This window comes from Trachemys scripta, chromosome 11 (assembly GCF_013100865.1).
Source record: "Trachemys scripta elegans isolate TJP31775 chromosome 11, CAS_Tse_1.0, whole genome shotgun sequence".
NCBI lineage: Eukaryota > Metazoa > Chordata > Testudines > Emydidae > Trachemys > Trachemys scripta.
Window position 1 is genome coordinate 18,883,397 of NC_048308.1, and position 20,491 is coordinate 18,903,887.

Genomic DNA, 20,491 nt, shown 5'->3' on the forward strand with positions numbered 1-20,491 from the left:
AAGAACAGGAGTACTTGTGGCACCTTAGAGACTAACAAATTTATTAGAGCATAAGCTTTCGTGGACTACAGCCCACTTCTTCGGATGCATAGTGGGCTGTAGTCCACGAAAGCTTATGCTCTAATAAATTTGTTAGTCTCTAAGGTGCCACAAGTACTCCTGTTCTTCTTTTTTTGTAATTTGCACCTTAACCTTGCCTTTAAAATATATCCACAACATTGTGACTCTATTTTGCTTTGTTTTTCCCGAATGGTATGAAAGGTATCTAGTGACTGGTGAGAATAAAATTTTACTCTGCATTTTAATTACCACAAAAACTGATATGCTCCTTTAAAATTGTCTTTTAGTAATATAAGAAATTCCTACTTTCACTTGCCATCTTGCGAATGGTTCATCATCAGCCATGAAGCGCGCAGCCTCTGTTTCTGTGCTGTTCAGAACAGGAATCTGGCAGTCAACGGCCGTAGAGCTGAGAAAATCTGCTTTTGTGGGTTCTTGTTCTCTTGATATCCAATTGCCATTGAAATGCTACAGAAGAAAATGTATGCAGGCAGAAGCCAGATACAAATGAATTCCACTTGTCAGCACATATTTATATTTCTAATTCATAATGTAAGAATTTAGCCTTGAGAAGCAAATCTCACCTCCCCCTCCAAGGCTGCAGAGGGCCCCAGAAAAAGCAGAATCAGTGTGGTTCTGCTACACAAGGGAAACCCCATTCACTGTGTGCCATATAGCCTGGCTCCATCTGAGACACCTGAGTAATGGGATTCGGCAGGTGTGAGGCCTGTCAGAAGAGTAGAGTGAGGTGGGACCTGCTGGAAATCCAGCAGCCATTGCCTCCCAGGAGCAGCAGACCTTACAACAGGCTTCAGAACTGTGCTGTAACCATTCCAAGTGCCCACTACCTCCTCCTGGCTATTCAGGCTTGGAACAGGGTATAGCCTTTCTGACTTCAACAGGTCACTTGTGTGGGTAAGTTGCGCAGGGTTCGCCCCAATGTATCGATGGGAACAGCTTCATTTTGAAAAATAATCTATCCTGTCACTGTATCAAGGAAGCCTACTTTAACTACAATTTAAATATATTTCACATTCAAATACATTTAGAAATACAGCCATGCATACAGATTCCAGATGCACAAAATGAGAAATAATACTGTGATTTTAGGCCTCATTGAATGAGGGTATAGCTGAGCCAAATAAGAGCTAAACAAAGTTTGCAGAAAAAAAGAATGGTGAGAATATACTGCTTTGGCTCACTTATGACCCAATCATGTTAGCTTGGCTTCAGGTCCCATTGCTTACAATGTATATGCTTGCACCGGGAGTTGAAGGTGTTCTGCACCTGGTAATGACAATGGGATAGGAGGGGACTCAGGCCCAGATCCTAAAAGGTATTAGACACCTAATTCTCATTGAAATCAATTGACTGAAATCAGTGATTTCAGTATTCAGGACTATGATTCTATGATCTGGGCCTCTGGGCCTTACAGGATTGGGTGCTTTTACAAATGTAAGCACGTAAATAGTTCTACTGTATTGCTGATTGACTTTGTGCTCCCATGGTACATTGCTTACAATCAGTCTGGTGACCTCACAGTGCAGATCTGGAGAGTCTCTGAAGCTGAGGCCAAACACCCGGATCCTGTTACAATCAGAAACTCGTATATCACAGAGACCCCTGTTCTCTAAATCTGTGATCTCCAGCGTGTTCTCTGAAAGGGTGAAATAAACATAGAACTTTAGAGAGTACCAGTTAAACTCATTTCATTTTTATCAAATTGTTCTTACTGTTGCCCTGCTTTTTTTCCCAAACGCTTTCCCTTGTATTCATAGCTCATATCCCTGTTATATGTGCTTTGAAATATCAAATACAAATAGCACAGCCGTACACGGGTAGCAGCAGCAGCAATCAGCATCGAAGGGGATGTACCTCTGGTCAGACAGTAATCCTATTGAACACACAGTGCTGCTAGGCTGATATCAATGAGTTTTCTGCAACTCATTTAATCAGTTAGCTAAGAGATTTCACTTTTAAAGGAGCTGTGTATGTAATAATATTAACCAACCTCACAGGCTTTTTGTGGCAGTGAGGGTTAAGTCATTAATGGGTGAAACTTAACTCTGCAGACAGCCAGAACTAGGCCTAGGCATCACTTAAAGTCTTACTTAAACCCGATTTTGAGGGCTTAACTGGAACAGAGGGTATTTCTATACAGCAAATTAAAACACACAGCTGGCCCATGCCAGCCAACTTTGGCTCCCGGGACTCGGGTTGTGGTGCTTGTTTCATTCCTGTGTAGACTTCCAGGCTCAGGCTGGAGTCCAAGCTCTGGGATCCTCCCACCCCACAGAGTCCTAGAGCCCAGGCTCCAGCCCGAGCCTGGAAGTCTTCACAGTATTGAAACAGCCCCATAGCCCGAGCCTCTTGAGTCTGAGTTGGTTAACACAGGCCAGCTGCGGGTGTTTTGTTGCTGTGTAGACGTACCCTTAAATGCTGCATAGTCCTTGCTGTCCCTCTGCACCAGGTGAAATTTAACTCATTGATGTTTGTAAAGTGCTTTATGATCCTCAGGTGGGTGGCGTGACAGAACTACTGAGTTTTATTGCTTTTTGGGCTTCCTTATTCTATGGTGGAATCACTGGCCAAGGAATATACAGAAAGAGAATATTTAAATCGTTAGCATATTGAGTTAAAGTCCAACCCAGGTATTTACCTTTTCTCGGATGTAAATTTCCCTTCTAATTTTAAACTAAGTTGTTTCTTTTCTCTTCTATACAGTTGTTGTATATCTGGGCACTTTTAGGTAGTCAGAATGCAATGCCCAAATAGAAATTTAGCCAGCATGCTGAAGTTAATACCTCTACTCTTTCAAAAAGTGCCATGGCAGAGATAAGTGTCAACCCCCATCAGCACAGTATCTGAGCACTTGTCTGTCATCTATTATGACTAGAAAAGGTCAGGATAATAGTTTCATGTTTCATCAGTAAAGTTTCATAGAATTTTAAGCCAAAAGGGACCACTATGATCATCTAGTCTGACCTCCTGCATAACGGAGGCCTTAGAATTTCACTGTTTTCTGTATCGAGCCCATAACTTTGGTTTGAGCTACAGCATATCTAAGACAGCACCTACAGAAGCACAGTATTACCTAATAAATGGGTTCTCAAACTGGGGATCGGGACCCCTGAGGGGGTCACAAGGTTATTACATGGGGGGTCGCGAGCTGCTAGCCTCCACCCCAAAACCCACTTTGTCTCCAGCATTTATAATGGTGTTAAATGTATTTAAAAAGTGGTTTTAATGTATAAGGGGTGGGGCACACTCAGAGGCTTGCTATGTGAAAGGGGTCACCAGTACAAAAGTTTGAGAACCACTGACCTAATACTAGAGTATAAGGGTACATTGGCTCAGTTCTGATTCAAGGGACAAAATGCCACAAACTGAATTGACAATAGGACGTCCTATGGCACCTATCTTTCCCTTGAAGGATCTCCCATCTAAGAACTGATGGGGACTAATGATGCTTAAATGTGTGATCCCATCAGATCACAGCTCAAGGTGGCATAGCTGCATGTCACTTGTTTTTTGAGGAGGGGAGAAAGCACAGCAAAAGTAGAAAAGAGTAAAAGGCTTCTCCTGTGCTTTTGAAATGCTTTTAACTTTTTTTTGTTAAAGCTTTTATTGCAGTGGCATTAAAAGTGCTGTATTTACAAAAAGAATGTTAAGCTTATTAGCACTCATCAGCTGGTTGAGTAGTTATGTAATATACAAACCTATTAGTCGGAGGTGATGAACAGTTTTGATCAATTGCTTTCTTCTATTGTTAGTGCATTTAAAAAAACCCCACTTCATTGTGTATTTCATGATATTAGTAGAGCCTACTAATACTGTTGTAGCTAAGATTGTGTTATTTCCATTATTTCAGATTTGCAAGCTTTTTAGAGCTTAAAAATCATATTAGGTTATAACCAGATAGGAGAGGGGGAAAGGAATATACTTATATAGCCATTTCCTATACGGGAATACATGTGGCTACTCCCAGGGTGCCCCCTAAAGCAGGCATGTAGTTTGCAGTAAAGCAAGCTCTGCTCTGTTTGTATAAGGTTTGCTCACATCCTGTGCACATCTCAACTATATCAAGTATATGTCAGGGCCAAAGCAAAATTATCCAGCCATGCTAAACGCTCAAATGACCTACACAGTCAGCTTGACACATTTAGTATTTACTTCACCTCCAGACACCCCTTCCATTATTTCTTAAAATTGATCAGAAGTTAGGTAAGCATGTTCCCATATATATTTATGGTATCTTCTACCTGAAATGGTAGATCTAAGGATTCCAGATGGTTGAAAATGGGATGAATTTTTGATTTTTTTTTTTTAAATTATCCTTGGTGTTTTGTTTTGTTTTTTAAAAGAATATGTCAAAATTTGAAAATTTTCTACCAGCTCCACTTGGGAGCACCCTAGTACCTCATCATGGAGTTTGGAGTCTAATTTTAGGCATCCATTTATGAAAACTGAGATGATGATTTATGTTGAACTGTGTGAATACCAAAAAGAAAATAAACCTAATGCATTTCAAATTCTTCCAAATTCTGCTTATGTCCAGATTATTTGTTTTTCAAATGTATAAGCCAATAATGTTCTATGAACTTGACTGATAGCAAAAAGGAGAAGCAAAAACACAACTTAATTCAATGCAAAGTGTTCCAAAGTGTTTCACAAACTATAGATGTGTACACTACTGAAATGCAGCCATTTCTGGTGGGAAGGTGCCAACCAGCTGCTGTGCCACATGCGGCATAACGATTAGTGTGCAGGAAATTTAAGAGGTAAATCCTCTATTCTTCACAAAAGTGTCATGGTGTGCAAAGGAGACAGGACTTTGGATTTGAAGGTCTCATTTGAATATTTTTGACATCTGTGTATGAGTTTGGATTCAAATATGTACCTAAGTGTAGGTTCCTATCTCATGCTGGTGAGCAGTAATAAAATGAAAAATACTATGGGCCCAAGGCTGTAAACAATTATGCTTGTTAGTGTAACAGTAGCCACTGGAATCAGTGGATACTGGCTCACTTCTGTATGTCAGAACTTTCTTTGTAGGACCTGATCCAAGGCCCTGTAGAGTTAATGGGACTTTGGATTAGGCCCATAGTCAGTATCTTTAGGAATATGACTAGTCACATTGAACTCTAAGGGGCTACTTATGTGAAGTTATTCACCTACATTAGTGTCTGCAGGATCAGGGCCTATATGTCCACAACAGAGCTGGATGATGTCTATAGTGAGTATTTTAGTAGATGAATGTTGCCTTTTTTTTCTGTTTGCAAGTTGTTTGTAAATGAGCTTTGGTTCTTATGAACATGTTCACTATTCAAAATTGTTTGAACAAGCTTTTTATGGGTGTTCATGAACTATTCTGTAAGGAAACTAAGGTTTCCCATTTCATTTGGTTTTGCAAGATTTAAGTCTGAAACTTCCTGTAATGCCTTCACGCAGCATGGTATAAGGAATTATACACTTACATTTGAATGTTCTGGCTGTTGTCAGACCTCCCATTTTATGAAGTTTTGTAGTATTGAATTCTCTATACCTCAGAAAATGGTCTTGTTTAGCCACATGCTTCACTGAATTGCTTTCACTGCTTTGCATTAAAGCAAATAAACTAATCAGCAGGAAAGACTAATCTCCCTGATCTGATCTTCAGGGAACAATATGGATCACTGAGCAAGCAACCTTCCACGGACCTTATGATAAGAATTTGATATCCTTTTAGAATTCAGTTTCTATTGACTTTGTAACTATCAAGCTAATAACCCCACTAACTCAGCCAGGTTTGTGCTTTGGATGGAAAGACCTGGGAGTTATAACAATAGATTAAGGGTGATATTGATGTTTGTCTTTTCAAATGTGTGTGTTATTACATTATCACTATAAAAATTTTAAACTAAAATTGCTATGGAAAGAAAAAGACTTCAAAACTAAACCAGGTTTGTTAACCCTTAAGAATCACTTACAAAACTCTTAGTTAGAAGTCTGCTTTATGTGTCTGTGGAAATCTCTTGCCTTTAACATACATCAGAGTATCTCAGTAGCAAAACCTGTAAGGGTTAGTTCAGAAATGTTTTATTTTAGTTTTTCATGAGGTTTGTATATGCTATGGTGGTGATTTTCCCAAATATGGTCTTTTTGCAGCACTGGTTTGCTCAGTATAAAAGCATCTGGGGTACATTTTTCAAAAGCACATAAGTCCTGTTTTCAAAAGGGACTTTTGAAAATGTTACCTCTAGTGACATCCAGGCCTGGGTTCCTCCTTGCTAAAAATTACAGAGAGTCCTGTGGCACCTTTAAGACTAACAGATGTATTGGAGCATAAGCTTTCGTCTGACGAAGTGGGTATTCACCCACGAAAGCTTATGCTCCAATACATCTGTTAGTCTTAAAGGTGCCACAGGACTCTCTGTTGCTTTTTACAGATACAGACTAACACAGCTACCCCTCTGATATTTGCTAAAAGTTGTTTATTGTGTAGTATTTTAATTCTGAACACTTTCTTCTGCATCCTAGAAAAGCATCTTTCTGTAGGTGTTCAGGGCCCACTTCTGTACATGCCCATTAAGTAATTTTATTCACGTGAAAGGTCCCACTGATGTTAATGAGCCCACTCAAATGAATAAAGTTATGCTCTTAAGAGCGTGTAGTATTGGGCCTTTGTATAGCTGTGTGTGTAAGCTGGGAGGGAGGAATTAATAGTGCTAAAAGCAATTTGCAGATAAATCTGAAAAAAAACCTTAATATCCACATTAAAACATTATTTGATGTAACAGAAAAATATACCAAAGTAATAACCAAATAGTTAACAAATTCCAATATTTTTGCAAAGTTTGATGTACATTTTCATATTCTGTCCACATCTGTTTTCTGAGATACTCATGTAGGCTGGGAAAAATGTATTAAGTTGAGATTTTGACCCTTAACATAAAAGTTTCCATTTACAGACTTTACACAGCCTCGTCTGCAAAATAAAGTCATCTCAGTGCATAGGCCATACTCCTTTGGAGACACTAGGAATATCAGTTTGAAGGAAGTAAGAATGTATTTTTAGTACATTTAAGCTCTACCAAAAAACCCTGATCCCAGCGGAATGGCAGCAGCATGTTAAACAGCTACATACTGTACACGGGAAACCTGGACACTATGCTCCCGGGGTTTCAAAAATTGGTAGTGAAGGGACATGAATATGATGGGATCAGAGGGTGTTAGCTCCTAGTACATAAACAATTCTGCCTCACTTGTCATCTTTGTGTGTGTTTGGAGAAAGTATGGGAGCATCTATTATACTGGCCAGTCACAGGAAATGTTCAAAAATTCACAATCAGCTGAATAAGAAAGAAAAATCAGATGGTGGAATGGTAAAGTGGAGTCAGTAACAAGAAGAGGGACTTTGGGAAAAAGAAATGAATATTTTTAAGACAAAAGGCCTGATTTTCTCTCATGTATGCTAGTGCAAATCAGCCCTAACTCATTTGAAGTCAATGAAATTACATGGGTATAAGGGAGAAGAGAATCAAGTCCATTATCTTCAATTTAGAAGAAAGAAGTCTTCCAAAAGAATCATGCCCATTTAAGAATTGCAGTGTTTCATCATAATAGAATGGTCTTTTGGCCAACAAGGCTTAAATGGTAATCAGTGTGATGTCCACTATTTCCACTATACTCAAGGATATGTCAGCATTTCTTTTAAAAGACAATTTTTTGATAGGTTGCTATAACTTGTCCCATTAAAAATGTATTTCAACCTACACACAGGTATATGTGGTGATTTCCAAAATTACCCCAAGATAAGGTGTTTTGGTTTTAGATTTAAATTACTATAGGAAAACCAACTTCTAAAAATTGGATTCAGTTGATTTATGTGAGGGATGTTTTGTGATTTCAGATGACTATTCCCTACTAAAAGCCAGCACTGTCCTATAAAATACCCTACTCTGTTCATCAAGGGTCTAATCTAATTTCAAAGGACCAGATCTACCCCATTTATCTTCATTGAATAGCATCTTACTGTGCAGGCTGTTCTACTGATTTCCATGGGGCTACTAGTAGAATAAAGTACTACCTAACACGAGTGTGGGTGGCAGAGTCTGGGCCAATGAGAGAGAGATGAGACTCCATGAACATCTACTGCCTTTCTGTATAAAAATCAATGTAAATTAAGTTTGAAAAATTAACTATTTTTCCATTCAGTGTTTGGTATGCAGTGTATAGCCTAATTTATGCACAGAGAATGTCCATGACCCAATGCACCATAATGGCCTACTCAGAGCTGCTATGATCTATCATATCTATAAACCACATATTAAATGTGCCAAAGAGTATGTATTTACTTGACAGACTAATGGCCCTTAAATGATTTCCACAGCCCGTCATGATCTGGAGATTAAGGACCATGGAGCTGATAGCAGTGAAAGCACCATATTTATTTCAAAGTCAATATGTTCTCATATAAAATCTCAACCATAGATTTTTTTAACAAATAAAATCTGAAGATAGCACCCTTCCCCTTAGGACTCAAAGCACTTTCAATCTTCCCTTTTAATTCTCCCTTCTGTTTTGTTCTGTAACATAAACAATGAGAGCAAAATAATATGTTGGTCAGCTTTAAGCTTCATTTCCCATGATATTCCATCCTTGGCTATCTTTGTACTCCATCTTTGGCCAGAGGAGTCAGAAGGGCTTAATAGATCTCATGTGCTATCTGTGCTACAAGACCGTTGAAAGTCTTCATTCCAAAGTTTTCCACTTTGGTAGCTTTAATTCAGCCCCATAGCATTATATAATATAGATTTTGTTTTTCATTAATATTCTGTAATTACAGCTGCAGTAAAAGAACAAGATTTGGGCCCAAATCAGTATGATAAAATTCAAAATGGTCAATATAACTATTTAAAAAATAACACCACATAACTCATGTAACTGCTATTATAAGTGGCTACAGGGGACCTGTTTGGCTCTGATTCAGAGCTCTAAAAATTCAGCTAGATCCCAACAGCTTCTTAGCAGAAATGCTGAAATCAAGAGGCATATTCACATCTCAGTATACAAGGGTTTAAACACCCGGCTCCTTCACCTTCATATGAGAATGATACATTCCTAAATATGGTGGGTTAGCATTATCTTCTTGTCTTCCTGTAATATGTTTTAAGACATTTATTCTTTTTCTATGATAGCTGGAATTTTTTCCCCTAGAACTTTCCACATTTGAATTGAAACTTCAACCAGAGCTCTTAAGGTGTCATTACCTCAGTTAAACTGATTTGTCCTTATTATTCCTCATTACCTTTTATTTTGTAATTGCTCTAGAGAGCTTTATAGAAGCTGCATATAATATCCATCTATGTGTACTTTACTGGTTATGAATTTTTTTATAGTCAATGTGGTCAATGTATAGAAATTGGAGGCGCCAACCTGATTTGTTAACCATGGTAATTGGATTCTCCATTTAATTACAGGTGGTAATGACATTTTAAGCACCTTCTACAGGTGTTGGGAGTTTTTATTAAATGTGAAGCAGCATTAAGAAAGTCTAAGCTTCTGGAGCACTGCCAAATTTCAGAGGTGCCTTTCAACTCTAAATTGCAGTTTTCATTTGAGGATAATTATAACTCTGGCCACCTGGACAGATCCTTGTTGAAATCAACATTACATGATGAGTAAATCTACAAGAAACATTCAGCTCTAGTGAATTCAAACATGCTTAAATGCTGAATTATTTGAAATGTATTCTGGCTTGTGTTTTCATTCCTTAAAAATATTATATGCACACCTTATTTTCCTGTACCCTTCAGTTATACACATTTCCAATGTCAGAAACACGTTGTCATGTACTGACACTAGGGGTAGGATTTTGGTGAGTGTGAGACAAGAAATTTCAAATATGCTCCTGGTATTTTTCTCTTTGCTGTTATGACAATTTTAAGGCATGCATGCAAATTCTGAGAAAATTTAAGAAAATTATACTATACTTTGTTCTGCAGCTTATGGGTACAGATAGGTTCAGATCAAGGACTCTCCTTCTGCTTCATTATTCATGTACCTTTTCCGCTTTGGTAACTTCTTCCAGAGAGTGGAATTTAAATAAGCACCACAGAGGACAATCTCCATTTCAATATTAACATACACTTTATTGTATTTTGGGTCTTGCACCTCTTAAAGCAAGCGTGAGGCAACTTTGTACTTTCTGCTATAGAAACCCCATTCCATTCTTTCCTCCTCCTTAACTTCTAGACCTTTTATTCTCTGAGTGTATTGTAAATCTGAGGCTTATGCTATTTGTCCTTGTCCATGAGTGACTGTACAAGTGTTCCTGAACAAGCTAGAAATAGGCATGCGTGACTTGCAAGTCAGTTGGTTGATACTTTTTCTGTTAGCATATACATCTTTACTGGTGTGGGGGGTATTTTTAGTTCTTTGCCACCAGGAGTGTTTTCTGGTGTGAAAACCTGACCCTACTGATGTCTTTGGGATTTTTCCACTGCAATACTCCCATTGACTTCAGCAGGGACAGGAGTTCACCCTTAGTATCTTAGAAGAGGTTGAGATAAAAAGATAGAGAGATACTCAGTTCTGAGAACTGAAGATAATATTTTAACTGCTGTTTAACAAACACAGCATTGCTGTTTAAATTGCTCCCTTCTACTGTGTGACACTGTAGCACTCGTCTCTGTGAATAGGTTTTATGCAGGCTTGGCAGAATTTAATTTTTATTTTTTAAAGACGTTTGATGGATAATGCCAATGTTTATTTTTATGCATTTTTTTCTATTTTTATTGATTTGAATTTTCACGGTTGCAGGAAATTGGGGGTGGTCAGACAATTATTTAATGGCAGTAGTAGATGATGAGATTCAAAAAGCTAAAGCTTCATAATAATTAAAACACAAATTGTTAACCTCATGTCAAAGTAAATAGCCTTAAATCAAACTCTAATAAGTTCTCAAGCAGCATTTCCTCGTTTGGACTATCTGTAAATTTCAATTATTATCGATGGAAATACTTTTTCATTAGTTTGTGTGTGCACAGTGAAACTCACATATACCGATATTTACTGATAAAAATCAAATTCTTCCAAGCCTTGTTTTATGTCGAAACACAATCTTCTCTTAACATTTTTGTCCATTAAATGTTAAAAAAAAAAAAAGCCCTATGTCAATGCAATGTTAAACAAGTAGAGATTAAATCATAAAGTCGGTGACTGTAAAAGTTAAACAGCAACATTAACTTTGGCACGTTTATACTAAACACATTAATTTCATAGGTTCATAGATTGCAAGGCCAGAAGGGACCATAATGATCATTTAGTCTGTGCTCCTGTATAACACAGGCCATGGAACTTCCCCAAAACAAATTCTAGACCATCTCTTTTAGAACAAACATCCAATCGCGATTTTAAAATGGTCAGTAATGGTGAATCTACCAAAACTCTTGGGGAATTGTTCCAATGGTTAATTACTGTCACCATTAAAAATTTGCACCTTATTTCCAGTCTGAATGTGTCTACCTTCAGCTTTCAGCCATTGGATTGGTTTATAACCTTCTCTGCTAGACTGAAGAGTCCATTATCAAATATTTGTTGCCTATGTAGGTTCTCATAGACTGTAATCAATTCACCCCTTAACCTTCTCTTTGTTGAGCTCGATAGATTGAGCGCCTTACATCTATTGCTATAAGGCAGGGTTTCTAATCCTTTTAATCATTCTTGTGGCTTTTCTCTGAACCTTCTCCAATTTATCAACATCCTTCTTGAATGAGACCAGAACTGGACACAGTATTTCAGCAGCAGTCGTACCAGTGCCACATACAGAGGTAACATAACGTCTCTCCTCCTATTCAAGACTCCTCTGTTTGCATCTAAGGGTATGTCTACACTACGAAATTAGGTCGATATTATAGAAGTCGATTTTTAGAAATCGATTTTATACAGTCGATTGTGTATGTCCACACTAAGCATATTAAGTCAGTGGAGTGCATCATCACTACCGTGGCTAGCATCGACTTACAGAGCAGTGCACTGTGGGTAGCTATCCCACAGTTCCAGCAGTCTCCCCTGCCCATTGGAATTCTGGGTTAAGCTCTCAATGCCTGATGGGGCAAAAACATTGTCGCGGGTGGTTTTGGGTACATGTCATCAGTCGCCCCTCCCTCAGTGAAAGCAATGGCAGACAATCATTTCGCGCCTTTTTTCCGCGCAGATGCCATACCACGGCAAGCGTGCAGCCCGTTCAGCTGAGCTCACTGACACCGCCGCTGTTGTGTCCTGGGTGCTGCTGGCAGCAGACAGTGCAGTAGGACTGCTAACCGTCATCCTCCACTGCGTCTGCTGCAACTCTGCTCTCCTGCTCTTGCCTCGATAGCGAATTTCTCCATGTTGTCTGTCATGGGCTCCCAGGTATGTGTGTTCTTCCTCAAGAAATGTGTGCGGTACTATCCGTTGTCCTCCACCACTTCCGCTGCAACTCTGCTCTCCTGCTCTCCTGCAGACACCATACCACGGCAAGCATGGAGCCCGCTCAGCTCACCGCTGCTGCAATGAGCATTGTAAACACCTCGCATATTATCCTACAGTATGTGCAGAACCTGCAAAAGCAGGCGAGGAGGCGATGACAGCGCAATCATGATAGTGATGAGGACATGGACACAGACTTCTCTCAAAGCACGGGCCCTGGCAATTTGGACATCATGGTGGTAATGGGGCAGGTTCATGCCATGGAACGCCAATTCTGGGTCCGGGAAACAAGCACAGACTGGTGGGACCGCATAGTGTCTGCAAAACTTTCGCATGCGTAAGGGCACTTTCATGGAACTTTGTGACTTGCTTTCCTCTGCCCTGAAGCGCAAGAATACCAAGATGAGAGCAGCCCTCACAGTTGAGAAGCGAGTGGTGATAGCCTCTGGAAGCTTACAATGCCAGACAGCTACCAGTCAGTCGGGAATCAATTTGGAGTGGGCAAATCTACTGTGGCGGCTGCTGTGATACAAGTAGCCAACGCAATCACTGAGCTGCTGCTATCAAGGGTAGTGACTCTGGGAATCGTGCACATCATAGTGGATGGCTTTGCTGCAATGGGGTTCCATAACTGTGGTGGGGCATTTAAAAGGAGGGGCTGCGGTTTTCGGGTGAATGTACAGCACAATCCAAATGCACCCCCTCACACACACCCAATTCTCTGGGATGATCACTTCACCCCCCCCACACACACCTCATGGCTAGTATCAAGGAATATCCCTGTCAGCCAAACACGAACAGCTCAGCATGAATGGGCCTGCCCCCACCGCGTGGCTAACAGCAGGGATGTTGCTTGAATGCCACCAAAGCCCGGGCCCATTCGCTGCAATGTTTTAATCTGCAATGATTCCAGACTACTTGCTACTGGCTCGGTGTGGTAAATTAATCATTAAACACACTTGCTTTTAAACCCTGTATTATATTTACAAAGGTACACTCACCAGAAGTGCCTTCTCTGGCTTCATGGTCCGGGATCCCGCCTTGGGAGGGTTGGGAGGGTATTGACTCCAGAGTGATGAACAGTTCCTGCCGGGGAGAAGGGATTCTCCGCTTGCCCGCTGTGTGCTATCCTCAACCTCCTCCTCCACAAAATACTCATCCCTGTTGCATAAGACCCCCCCCCCTTTCAGGTGTCCACGGACAGTGGTTGGTAGTGGTAGGGGCCACCCCTAGAATTGCATGCAGCTCATCATAGAACCGCCATGTATGGGGCTCTGACCCAGAGCGACCATTTGCATCCTTTGTTTTTTGGTAGGCTTGCCTCAGCTCGTTAACTTTCACGTGGCACTGCTGTGTGTCCCTGTTGTAGCCTCTGTCCATCGTGCCCTTGGAGATTTTGGAAAATATATTGGCATTTCGTCTTTTGGAACGGAGTTCTGCCTGCACGGATTCTTCTCCCCATACAGCGATCAGATCCAGTACCTCCCGTTCGGTCAATGCTGGAGCTCTTTTGCGATTCTGGGACTCCATTGTCACCTGTGCTGATCAGCTCTGCATGGTCACCTGTGCTGATTAGCTTGCCATGCTGGCCAAACAGGAAATGAAATTCCAAAGTTCACGGGGCTTTTCCTGTCTATCTGGCCAGTGCATCTGAGTTGAGAGTGCTGTCCAGAGCAGTCACAATGGAGCACTCTGGGATAGCTCCCACAGGCCAATACCGTCAAATTGCGTCCACACTACCCCAAGTTCGACCCAGCGAAGTCGATTTTAGTGCTAAACCCCTCGCTGGGGAGGAGTACAGAAATTGATTTTAAGAGCCCTTTAAGTCAACAAAACAGGCTTGGTCATGTGGACAGGTGCAGGGTTAAAATGACCTAACACTGCTAAATTCGACCTAAACTTGTAGTGTAGACCAGGGCTAAGGATGGCGTACTCTCTTTTGGCCACAGTCTGAGTGTCGGTGGGAGCTCATGTTCAGCTGATTATCCACCTCCACCCCTCCAATTTTTTTCAGAGTTACTGCTTCCCGGATAGAATCCACCATCCTGTAAGCATAATCAACATTCTTTGTTCCTAGATGTATGTATTTAGTACATTTAGCTGTAATAAAATGCATATTGTTTGTTTCCATCAAGTTTACCAAGTGATCTAGATCACTCTATATTAGTGACCTGTCCTCTTCATTATTTTCCACCCTCCCCCCAATTTTTATGCAATCTGCAAACTTTATCAGTGATGACTTTGTTTTCCTCTAGGCTATTGATAAAAATGTTAAATAGCAGGACCCCACTAGAAACACACTCGCTCGATGATTCCCTATTTATAATTACATTTTGAGACTTATCAAATAGCCAGCTTTTATTCCATGTAATGTGTAATGTCTGCTATAGACCACCAGATCAGGGGGATGAGGTGGATGAGGCTTTCTTCCGGCAACTAACAGAAGTTGCTAGATCGCAGGCCCTGGTTCTCATGGGAGACTTTAATCACCCTGATATCTGCTGGGAGAGCAATACAGCGGTGCACAGACAATCCAGGAAATTTTTGGAAAGTGTAGGGGACAATTTCCTGGTGCAAGTGCTGGAGGAACCAACTAGGGGCAGAGCTTTTCTTGACCTGCTGCTCACAAACAGGGAAGAATTAGTAGGGGAAGCAAAAGTGGATCGGAACCTGGGAGGCAGTGACCATGAGATGGTCGAGTTCAGGATCCTGACACAAGGAAGAAAGGAGAGCAGCAGAATATGGACCCTGGACTTCAGAAAAGCAGACTTTGACTCCCTCAGGGAACAGATGGGCAGGGTCCCCTGGGAGAATAACATGAAGGGCAAAGGGGTCCAGGAGAGCTGGCTGTATTTTAAAGAATCCTTATTGCGGTTGCAAGAACAAACCATCCTGCTGTGTAGAAAGAATAGTAAATATGGCAGGCGACCAGCTTGGCTTAACAGTGAAATCCTTGCTGACCGTAAACGCAAAAAAGAAGTTTACAAGAAGTGGAAGATTGGACAAATGACCAGGGAGGAGTATAAAAATATCGCTCAGGCATGCAAGAGTGAAATCAGGAAGGCCAAATCGCACTTGGAGTTGCAGCTAGCAAGAGATGTTAAGAGTAACAAGAAGGGTTTCTTCAGGTATGTTAGCAACAAGAAGAAAGTCAAGGAAAGTGTGGGCCCCTTACTGAATGAGGGAGGCAACCTAGCGACAGAGGATGTGGAAAAAGCTAATGTACTCAATGCTTTTTTTGCCTCTGTCTTCACAAACAAGGTCAGCTCCCAGACTGCTGGACTGGGCAGCACAGTATGGGGAGGAGGTGACCAGCCCTCCGTGGAGAAAGAAGTGGTTCAGGACTATTTAGAAAAACTGGATGAGCACAAATCCATGGGGACGGATGTGCTGCATCTGAGGGTGCTAAAGGAGTTGGCGGATGTGATTGCGGAGCCATTGGCCATCATCTTTGAAAACTCATGGTGATTGGGGGAGGTCCCGGATGACTGGAAAAAGACTAATGTAGTGCCCATCTTTAAAAAAGGGAAGAAGGAGGACCCGGGGAACTACAGGCCAGTCAGCCTCACCTCAGTCCCTGGAAAAATCATGGAGCAGGTCCTCAAGGAATCAATTATGAAACACTTAGAGGAAAGGAAAGTGATCAAGAACAGTCAGCATGGATTCACCAAGGAGAAGTCGTGCCTGACTAACCTAATTGCCTTCTATGATGAGATAACTGGCTCCGTGGATGAAGGGAAAGCAGTGAATGTGTTATTCCTTGACTTTAGCAAAGCTTTTGATACGGTCTCCCGCAGTATTCTTGCCGCCAAGTTAAAGAAGTATGGGCTGGATGAATAGACTGTAAGGTGGATAGAAAGCTGGCTAGATCGTTGGGCTCAATGGGTAGTGATCAATGGCTCCATGTCTAGTTGGTAGCCGGTTTCAAGCGGAGTGCCCCAAGGGTCGGTCCTGGGGCCGGTTTTGTTTAATATCTTTATTAATGATCTGGAGGATGGTGTGGACTGCACTCTCAGCAAGTTTGCAGATGACACTAAAGTGGGAGGCATGGTAGATACCCTGGAGGGTAGGGATCGGATACAGAGGGACCTAGACAAATTAGAGGATTGGGCCAAAAAAAACCTGATGAGGTTCAACAAGGACAAGTGCAGAGTCATGCACTTAGGACGGAAGAATCCTATGCACTGCTACAGACTAGGGACCGAATGGCTAGGTAGCAGTTCTGCAGAAAAGGACCTAGGGGTAACAGTGGACGAGAAGCTGGATATGAGTCAACAGTGTGCTCTTGTTGCCAAGAAGGCTAACAGCATTTTGGGCTGTATAAGTAGGGGCATTGCCAGCAGATCGAGGAACGTGATCGTTCCCCTTTATTCGACATTGGTAAGGCCTCATCTGGAGTACTGTGTCCAGTTTTGGGCCCCACACTACAAGAAGGATGTGGAAAAACTGGAAAGAGTCCAGCGGAGGGTAACAAAAATGATTAGGGATCTGGAGCACATGACTTATGAGGAGAGGCTGAGGGAACTGGGATTGTTTAGTCTCCAGAAGAGAAGAATGAGGGGGGTTTTGATAGCTGCTTTCAACTACCTGAAGGGGAGTTCCAAAGAGGATGGAGCTCAGCTGTTCTCAGTGGTGGCAGATGAGAAAACAAGGAGCAATGGTCTCAAGTTGCAGTGGGGGAAGTCTAGGTTGGATATTAGGAAACACTATTTCACTAGGAGGGTGGTGAAGAACTGGAATGCGTTACCAAGGGAGGTGGTGGAATCTCCTTCCTTGGAGGTTTTTAAGGCCCGGCTTGACAAAGCCCTGGCTGGGATGATTTGGTTGGAAATTGGTCCTGCTTTGAGCAGGGGGTTGGACTAGATGACCTCCTGAGGTCCCTTCCAACCCTGATATTCTATGATTCTACCAAGTTAATTTTATATCTTTATAGTTTTTTTTAATCAAAATGTGTGGTAGCAAGTCAAACACCTTAAAGAACTCCAAATAGATTTCTTCAATGCTATTGTCTTTATCAAACAATGCTCTAGTTCAAACAGAAATTAATTCCAGAAAGTCCTATAACATGTGTCAAGCAAGAAGTCAAACTAGATGATCACATTTGTTCCTTCTGGCCTTGTTATCTATGAATATTGTGGAGACGACGTAGCCTCTACAGAAGTTCCCCGACTTACGCAAGTGTTCCATTCCGGAATGCCTTGAGTAAGTCGAATTTTGCGTAAGTCGGGAACGTATCTCCGACAATTATGAAAAAAAAAAAAAAAAAAGAGCTTACGGCACTTACGGCACTTTTTCCGTAAGTCCGGATTTCCCTAAATTGGGTTTGTGTAACCCGAGGAGCATCTGTATATATTTAAGATTGCAACCAACTTCCATTGGAAAGGCCTGTTTTTTCTCCCCTATAAATTTGGCTTAAAAATTAATTAAGCTTAAAAAATTATAGAATTACTCTGAAGACAAAGGAGAAAAGTTCTGCAAAATGGGAAACATGAGTTAAGTCATTAAAATATTATCTTGATTTGACTTCTGACATTTATCTAATATTTCTTTTATTCCCTGTAGTTCAAAATCAGTTTGTTCCTACCTCTTCAAACTTTAAATCTTCCTGAAAACTCATATACCAGCTATATTTGAAAAAAATAGAAATAATTAAACAAAGGAATTAACAGTCTTTTGTTGTGGATAATTTTGGGCCCAAACTTGCTCCCACTGCTTTTAATAACAATTATAGCCAAATCCTACTATTGATGTAATTGTGTGTTTTTGACACTGAGTTCAGTGGGAATAAGACTGAATGCAATATGTATATGTTACACACAAACAAAACTACATTAAAAGAACATTATTAAGGTTGCAAAGCACTCAAAATTAAGGAAATGCAAGAATTAAGATTCCCTTAATCATTAGTCTGTGCTAAAGTCTTAGCAGTGGCCACTGAACATGTTCAGAAGTAATTTTCAACAGTATGTTCCTCAACCCAAACAAAGGTTTCAGTCCTGAAAAAGGACTATCTTTATGCAAAACTTCAAACTACAGGATTAGCCATTTCTCTGTAGTCTGATTCTGTACTAGCAAAAACATATATTCGTTCTACTTATCCCATAACTGAAAAAGTCCAAAGGACTTTGTCAACGTGTTCTTTAAATCATTTTTGGGAAGAGACCAAATATAGACATTCACAACCCCAAAGGTAAATGTTTCAGAAAATTGTGTGTGTGAAAACAGACAGGAATTCTGTGAACTTCTTCACAAGCTGTGCTACATGACCAATTCTAGTTGCTTGCTATAACTAGAGTTATGTTTAAGGTAGAACTGATCGAGAAATATTTTCTATTTCTGTGAAAACTTAAATGAAAATAAGAATTTCATTTTTGCCAAAATGTTTCTTCAAAGATATTCACTGAGAAACTGAAAATGTCTCTTTCCTTCAACAACATCCAAAAAACCCAACAAAAATGTTGGCTGAAAACCTACATTTTGCAGGCTTTAAATATTTTTTTTTTTTTTGCTTTTGGTGGTCCCAGACTGCACATCTTCAACTGATAACGCTGTCCTCGGTAGCCAAAAATCTTACCGTGTTATAGGTGAAACCGCGTTATATCGAACTTGCTTTGATCCACCGGAGTGCGCAGCCCCGCCCCCTTGGAGCGCTGCTTTACCGCGTTATATCCGAATTTGTGTTATATCCGGTCACGTTGTATGGGGTAGAGGTGTGTGTGTGTGTGTGTGTGTGTGTGTTTGTATATATTTGGTTTTTGGCAATCAAAAACTAAAACAATTGAGAGTTTCTTCATATAAATACCAGGATTCAGGAATTAAAACCCTTCAGAAAGGCTTCACAGGACCCAGGGATTGTCCATATGAATCAGATTGCATGAGTAGGGTCTAAAATCAATCTGCTGGCAAGCAATTCACAAATGAAAAAAAATGCTAAATTTCTCAGATAAATTATTTGCAATTAATAGTCTGACCACACCTAGTAAGACTGTGTTGTGTAGCTGTTTGTTTTTAACTTTTTTTCTATTGATGTGAGTAGCTATTAGATGTTTATGGATTGGGTATATCGGTATTTTGTGGGCGACTGTTGCTTTAAGTCCAAAGAGACTGCTTGCTGTTTCTGAGAAGGCAGCATGTATAATCTCACTGGTATTGTGGAAAATGGAAAAAGCAAATGTTAAAGGTTCCCCAGGTCAGCTGCATCTGCTTGTTTTTGTTTGTTAGGGATTTTTCTTTTTTCAAAAGAAAAATGTGCAGTAGTGACTCACTTTGGCAATATTTACTCCTTTTTAGTTTGATGCTCCCCCATTTTTGTGTCTTTTCTTTGCCCTCTCTAGCTTGTGTAACTATAAAGCACACTAGGATGGATGACTACAATAAAATGTTTTAGACCATTTCTTGTATAAAAGTATCAAAGGGGTAGCCGGGTTAGTCTATATCCACAAAAACAACGAGGACTCCTTGTTGTCTTTGTATAAAAGTAGTACTTTGCACTTCTGTAGTTGCTTTTGTCCATGGATTTCAAAGCACTTTATAAATGTTAATTACATAAAAAATATGATCCAGGCTCTTAGTTGCAGCTGAGAAATGTACAATGGAGGAGGTTGCACAAGGAAACACTATTTACTATACTAAAGAACAGAATGATCAGATACATAGATGAACATGATTTGTTGAGGGAAGGGTCAACATGGCTGGTATAAAGGGAAATCATGTCTCACCAATCTATTAGAATTCTTAGAGGGGGCAATAAATTTGTGGAGAAGGTGATCCAGTGGATATGGTGTACTTGGACTTTCAGAAAGCATTTGACAAGGCCCCTCACCAAAGGCTCTTAAACAAAGTAAGCAATCAGAGGATAAGAGAGAAGATCCTCTCGTGGATCAGTAAGACAGGAAACATTTACGGTAGGAATAAATGGTCAGTTTTCAGAATGGAGAGAGGTAAATAGTGGGTTCCCTCAGGGATCTGAGGGTCCTCC

General features: G+C 40.5%; 1 protein-coding gene across 1 annotated transcript in view; it reads right to left on the reverse strand.

The window, feature by feature from the left end:
• LOC117885140 (von Willebrand factor D and EGF domain-containing protein-like) overlaps positions 1–20,491 on the reverse strand; it is a 263,371-nt gene that overhangs the window by 113,341 nt on the left and 129,539 nt on the right. The window contains exons 13-14 of the mRNA XM_034786325.1: positions 1,581–1,717; positions 367–528 (exon numbers count right to left, since the gene is read on the reverse strand). Coding sequence (XP_034642216.1) covers positions 367–528; positions 1,581–1,717 — 299 coding nt within the window. The remainder of the gene's footprint in view (positions 1–366; positions 529–1,580; positions 1,718–20,491) is intronic.